Source organism: Catharus ustulatus, chromosome 6 (genome assembly GCF_009819885.2).
Source record: "Catharus ustulatus isolate bCatUst1 chromosome 6, bCatUst1.pri.v2, whole genome shotgun sequence".
Taxonomy (NCBI): domain Eukaryota; kingdom Metazoa; phylum Chordata; class Aves; order Passeriformes; family Turdidae; genus Catharus; species Catharus ustulatus.
In genome coordinates this window covers 58,413,551-58,420,475 of record NC_046226.1, presented here as the reverse complement: position 1 = coordinate 58,420,475, position 6,925 = coordinate 58,413,551, and the positions used below count along the sequence as shown (strand labels likewise).

The following is a 6,925-nucleotide window of genomic DNA, read 5'->3' as shown; positions in this document are numbered from 1 at the left end:
GGCTGCCTTCCAGGGCCTGGGCTACCACTGAAATTGGGAAGTACCCCCAAAGATGAGGCAGGGGGCTTTGCTCCTGAAGAGGTTTATTTTTGAGGGGATGGTTAAGAATACTATGATACATATTGTTCAATGCCTCTTAGCATAGACAGACTGGGCCGTCGTGGGAGGTGATTGTCCTGCTCGGCTCTGGTGCAGCCTCACCTCGCCTCCTGTGTGTGGTTTTGGTCGACACGATATCATAAAGAAAGGAGAACACCAAAGATGGTGAAAGGCTTAGAGGATAATGATTTACTTTAAAAAAAACAAAAAAACCCAAAAACAAACAAGCAAACAAACAAAAAAACCAACAACATAAAATAAAAATAAAAATCCCGTTCGTGTTCGGTTTTTATTATTTTAATTGGGCTCAATTTCCCGCTCCTGGCTGGGCGATCGGCCGGAAGCTGAGTGACGACTCCTTTAACAAAGGCTCGCTCCGGCTCGGATTGACGTCCCGCTCAGCCAATGGAGTTCGAAACGCCGTCCCTCCGCGGCTCGGCGGGGCCCCGCTCAAACCTGCAGCGCCAAGGCTGAGCCATGGAGGCTGTTCTGGGCCAGCTAGAGCAGCTGCCGGCACTCCTAGCTGTATCCCGCTCCGCGCTGGTGCGGGACTGGGACTCCCTCACGCTGGACAGGGCTCTAGAGTGGGCCCGGTATTTCCAGCACCTCCATGACCGGTTCCGTGCCCGGCCCCAGCTCCGGGAGGCCCTGGGGCGGCGGCTGCGCCAGTCTCAGCCGTACCCTCTGTTCGGCTTCTCCGCACTGGGCCGCTGCCCGCAGCTGTTGGGACTGGCCCTTCTGGAGAACCGCGCTCTGCCGCCCGCTCCCTGCCGCCGCCTGCTCCGCAGCCTTTTGCAGTGTCCCGATGCGGGGACTGGCCCCGAGCCCCGCGGCCTGGAGCTGCTGGCCCGCCGCAAGGCCGCGGCCTCCCTGCTGGTGCTGCCCCGCCGCCCGCCGCGGCGGCTCCCCGCGCCAGAGGCGCAGCTGCAGGCAGAGGCGCAGCTGCTCCTGAGCCGGCTGCAGGAGGAGGAGCAGGAGATCCGGGAGGCCGCGGGGCACCCCCGTTGGCTGTGCGGCATTCTGGAGCAGCTGCCCCAGCCCCGCGCCCTCCAGGTCGTGGCGGCGGCGCTGACTCTCCTGAAGCAGGGCCGTGGCACTGAGCAGGCTCGGGGCTGGGGTCGGAATGGGAGCAGCCTAGACGGGTCTCAGACGAGTGCTGCAGAAGACGGATGCACCGCCAGGCTCCTGCTTTCCTGGCTGCTGGGCAGCCAGGAGCGATTTTCTGCCTTCTGCCTTTGCCTCCCATCTTCCCATCTTGCCTTCCTCGCTGATCACTATCCCCAGTTAAGCAGATCTTATTTGGACCTCTTAACCGGCTGGGGAAGCCACTTGATCTATGACCCCTTGCAAGGACGGTGGGTTAAAAGTTGCCTTAACAAAGCTAAATTGTCTTGGGAAGAATTAAGGCAGTGCTTCAACTGCCTCTGTCAGGAATCCGCACTGCTTAAAGAACAGACCCAAGCTGTTCTGAAACACCTGAGGACACAAGATGGAGACTTTAAAGTCTGTGGCATAAGTGTGTGGACTGACTTACTGATGGAAGTAGACTGCTAGTGCTTGAACACAAAAGCAACGTGAAAACTTACAAAATCAAGCAAATCTGTTTAACTTTATTTGATATGAACAACAACTACACTTCGTTGAAAACCAAATGTAATTGAGACTGATCATGATTCTGACTGCATCTGTTTCTGAAGTCTTTCAGGGAGGCCTGGTGTTTTCTTGTAATTGTGCTGTCATTTCTGGTCAACACAATAAAGGTCTTCGTTTTCAGTACTTGCTAATTAATTTTCTAATAAAGTGAAGAAAATCCTTTCTGCTTCAAATATGGACTAGTTTTCTGTTTAGAAAATATGGCAGTTCAGATATGGTCATGGTAGTAATTTTTCTAAATGTTGGAGGCTGAGCAAAAGTTTCAAAGGGAAGTGGAGTTTTAAATGTGAAAAACACAAATTCAGGGTTCCTTTAGTAGTGGTTGTCTTCATTGGGCTGTCTGCTCTGTTGGCCACATCGATGCTTCTATAGCTCGTGCACATGATTTAGCTTCAGGGTCAGTGAAGAAAGTGAGAGGAAACCAACTGGAAAGCTTGAAAAGTTCTGAAATGAAACTGTTAGTTGCTATATTATTTGATAATATGCAGATATTTCCTAAGAAAATGGCAGTAAAATGTAGGAAGTACTTTGTGTTTTTTTCCCATTTCCATAATTTATTACATGATTAATTGCTTTGTGAAGCAGAAAAGTGAGTGAACAGCAAACTTTTTTATTACATGTATGTATAATATGTATTATATATATAAAACTTTGTCTATATACAAAATATTGCACAATTGGATGCATAAAATATGTGATATATATTATATATAATATTTCCCCCCTTTGTTATCTGTTTTGGTGAGGAAAACTTAAGATGGTAGTTTCTACCTTTCCACTTTCATTAAAATGAGTACTATAATGCAGAAGTAATGTGTATATTTAGCTCTGTAAACTAGTATTACCAAAAGTGAGCACTGTAAAAAGAGAATAGTCAAGGAAGATGAGGCAACCACACGTAACTACTGCCAAAAGAGTTACTCATCAATCTTTTGTGTGGAGGACCTTTCAGAGTTCCTATAGACCATATTCTTACAGTTTCAAGATCAATTGAGACATCTCTTTCTTTTGTTGCAAAAACTGTGTAGGAGGGGTTAAAAGATTCTTCACTTATGCTTATAAGCTTAAAGAAATCAAACAACCTATTGAATGTATAAACTGTATTGAAGCTAGTTTAAGTAGTTGTCTTATGACAAGAAATAGTGTATACAACTATAGCAGATACTTCTGTATGGTAGAACTAGAGTGGGAAGAATCTTGAGGTTTTGAAATGGAAGCAATTAGTACAAGCATTAAATATTATCTATCTGGGAAAATAAATGATCCTTATTCGAACTTGTATGGAAGTAATTACAGACATTAATAAATTCTTCACCTATTCTAAAACAGAAGAGATACTTGGTGGTAGCAACCTTTATGTAGCTAGAAGAACATGCTACTAGTCCAACTTTTCTTTGTATTCCTTGCTATGTCACATCAGTGAGACAATGAAGTTATTGAGGTCTGTGGATGGACATAATTTAGAAGTACTACTGTGGCAGTTGTCTTGCTCTGTCTTAAATGTAGCTGTTGCCCCTTCTGGAACTTGTGGTCAGTCCTAACAGGCACCAATGTCAGTGGACCTCCTGACTGAGTCAGTATTTCTGTGGTATCCAAAAAAAAAAGAGAAATCTGTCTAAAAATCTGTCTGAAATCTGTCAGTGTTTAAAACTGCTTAGAAGTGTAAAGCATGAAGTTTGAATTTATGTTGTCTAGCCACAGTTCCCTGTGTTATGTAGTTTTGGCATTTGATGTGGAAACTCTGCACTTGAGCTTGCTCTTAACGCTTTTAACAGACATAAGATTTTTTTTTGTGTTAGAATACTTTCTACTATCACTGGTTCCTGATGAATAATATACCCAAGGATATTAGTCAAAGTTAATTGCTTCTCCCCAGATATACGTTAAGGGTTATTATCAAATATTGCAATAACCTTACAAATGTTATGGTATAAAACCAAACCTTAACTGTTAAAACCTACTCTTCCAGGAACCTGAATCTCTGGGACAAATTTCAATGAGAGTTAAGTCTTAGTTTTGTTTGTTTCCTAATTATACTCGGAATGTTCACTATAAATTAAGTCTCTTAACTATTTCTAGAATAAATCAGATCCTTGTAGGGAGTTTCTTCTTGAAGTATTACAAGTGTTACTTTTTGGTAAACTTTGTGTTGTAAAATTCAGTTCATGAAGACATATGTCTTTCTTTCAAGTAATGTTTATTACACCTTTTATTAACTAAGTGCAACTACAGAATTTTTTACTGGCATAGCTAGGAAGTAATAGGCCCATCAGTGACTTTATTAAGAAAGCAAAGAAATAATCATGGGCATGGACAGGCAAGAGACTGGCCAGTATAAACCTTATATACTGATTTTCGATTCTGTCTTCCTTATAGAAAGGGATAGTAGAAGGTAGTTTAACCTCAGTGAGACAAAAACACCTGGTTATAGCAATTACACAAAAAATGTTCCAATCTGTCCCAAATACATTATAAAGATGTGCCAGATCCTTGATTACCAAATTCCAAAATCCATATGGTATTAATTGAACAAATACACTGGTCCACATTCCCTATTATTTCAGCGTGCTTGTCGAGTTCTCCAGGTAGCTGTGCAAATGGTGAATTTTTCCTGCAACTCCATTTTTAAAAAAAGTGCAAACAGGAAAGGAAAAAGTATGATGTTTGAAATCTCCACCCTCTATGTATTTGCATATGTGCAATCTCTTGGCAATCTCAATTAGCATGAGAAACAAGATACTGTAAATGACAGGCTAAGGCCTCTTCCACAGTCACCTTCCTCCTTTCTTTTCTTTTTTTTTTTCCCCTTAATAAGGGGAAGCAGATCTCTGCTATTTATTAAATGATGATGGAAGAAACTGCTACGCTTGTGTTTTAAAACACACAAAGGATTGTGGAATGCATCAGGAATACCTTACTTGCCCAATTAACAGCTAAGACATTTTCCTGCTACTGATGTTTGGGGTTTTTTTGGTCCAAGAAAGAAAAAAAACATTTTACCCCTTGTCAAACAGAACTGTAACTCCACCAGTGACATACTATGAGATGTCTGGATACAAAGTTACCTTTTTTCTTGTTTTTCTTGTGAAGTGTCTGTTCCCTCCTACTAAGCAAAATCTAGAAGAAAGCAAATTATATATTCTAGCATTTGAATATGTTTGCAGAACTAGAATAAAAAATAAATGATGTAGAATAAATTGTTCATTTATGGAAACAATATCAGCAAATTGGCACTATTCATGTGAATATGCAAGCCTGATTGTGACAATGCATTAGCATGAATTTTTTTTGCACATATTTCTTTCCCCCAGCCCTTTCCCAAGTATGTGAATAAGGGCCTAATATTCTTTTCAGTGAGTGTGAAGGATGATTTTTCTTTTTTCTTCTCATATATAGGAGAATATTTATTGTCACAAAGGCAGACTAATATTTAAATCACATGGAAGTAACATTTTCATATGCTGTTTAACTAGAAAGTTAAAGTTGTATGCGTAATTTTAATTCTATTGTTTCTGAAAAAATGGAAGATTTAAAGCTAAATTCTATTCCTTATGAACAGTTTGGATGAATGGCCCATTGCAGAGTGCCGGCAAAGGCTCTACATCATTGTCATTCAGAGTACAGCAAACAGCAGTAGTATGGGTATCCTGTACTTGAGAAGCTTATTTATTTGTTGGGTAGAATCACATAAAAAAATAAATAAAATCCAAGTGGAAAGGCTGACGAGAAAAGTGGAAGGCTACTCACTTTTGAAGACCCCTTGAGAAAGGGTGGATTTCCCCTTCACCAGAATTGGATGGCTTTTCTGCTGCTGGAGACAGCATTAGGTTGGTAATTTTGTATAAAAAGTAAACCAGAAGAGTTTTGATTTGATGTTGGCTGCTGTTCTAAAGCACTTATCCTCTGTGTGCCCAAATGACCACATTGATCAGTGGTTTAACAGGCAAGAATATTAAGGCAGTGAATAAGAAATGTAGTTGTGCAGATTTAGGAAACTGTTTATTTAAATAGAGACTGGTCTCACAGTGATAAGACAAAAGGAACAGCATCATGTCTTCCCTGGTATAAAATGGATTTGAATAATTACAAGTATGGTCTGGAAAACTGACCTTTGATCAGGTAATAATTAATATAAATCCTTCTTACAGGCAGTTTGCTCTAAGTATTATGTCTGTCTCATGAGGAATTGAATGTTATTTTTACTAAACACATCCTTTATTAATTAGTTATGCACCTTACTGAATTTCAGGTTAAGAGATGCTAGACAATGTGGGAAAAAATTGCATGTTTGTTCTCCCTTATGTACTTCTTTTTAAAAAGTCTCAGGTTAAAAACATGACTGTAACAATGAACTAGATGAGAGATAAACACATAGTTTAGGTGCATTCTCTTTGATCATTTTTCACAGGTAGCCTACAAAGATGTTAAGCTGGTAAAAGTAGCTACTACTTCAATATTGAAGTCATTCATGTGCTAACATCACTTTAATTCCTTGTGTGCCAGTACCTTAGAGTTACTGATATCATTTAAAATATTTAATTATATGCCAAAACGTTTCCATTATTTCAGTTCTTTCACAACAGGGTATTTGTGTCCCTAAATCTTTGGAGTGGATGGCATCTTATTTAGTTAGTATTTTGATTAATCTCAGATACCAAAGGGAATGGCAACAGTCTTTCTGCAAAGATGCTTGGACTTCTGATCCAAGGGGAGAATCCAAGCTCAAGGGTCATTTCTAGAAGCAGAAGAGCTGCAGGGAGTAAACACCTATAGTTGCATTAGTCAGAAGTTCCAACTGAAAAATCCTATTGAAAGTTTATTTTGTCCTTGCAATTCTAATTTTAACAGCTCTTTAATGTAATCTAGGATCAGGTAATAATATAAACCATATTCTCTAACTGTCTCTATCCACAGGCCCATTTTATTAATAATATTAGGTATGCAGCTCTTAAATTCCTTTTCTATTACATGATAAATTCCATAGTTTTATGTGATCAATTTACTGTAACACTTAACAAGTACATTTTAGCAGAAATCATAGCACTATGCACTGAATATAAAATGTAGCAATCAAATTCTGAATCTTGTCTTGAACTACACCTTCCTATTGCATTTCTTCTCTGGGAAGAATGTTCAGGGTGATTGCTCAAACATGGGCTATTCCTAGTGTAGC

At 40.1% G+C, this 6,925-nt stretch overlaps 1 protein-coding gene across 1 annotated transcript; it reads left to right on the top strand.

Annotated features, from left to right (window-relative positions):
* Positions 1-397: 397 nt before the first annotated feature.
* On the top strand, positions 398-2,353 carry FANCF (FA complementation group F). The gene has a single exon (XM_033062983.2). The coding sequence runs from the start codon at positions 577-579 to the stop codon at positions 1,651-1,653; it is 1,077 nt and encodes a 358-aa protein (XP_032918874.1). The 5' UTR covers positions 398-576; the 3' UTR covers positions 1,654-2,353.
* Positions 2,354-6,925: the final 4,572 nt, after the last annotated feature.

Bases quoted from the DNA above. Each gene is read 5' to 3' on its own strand.
- FANCF (XM_033062983.2), top strand. From the start codon at position 577: ATGGAGGCTGTTCTGGGCCAGCTAGAGCAGCTGCCGGCACTCCTAGCT.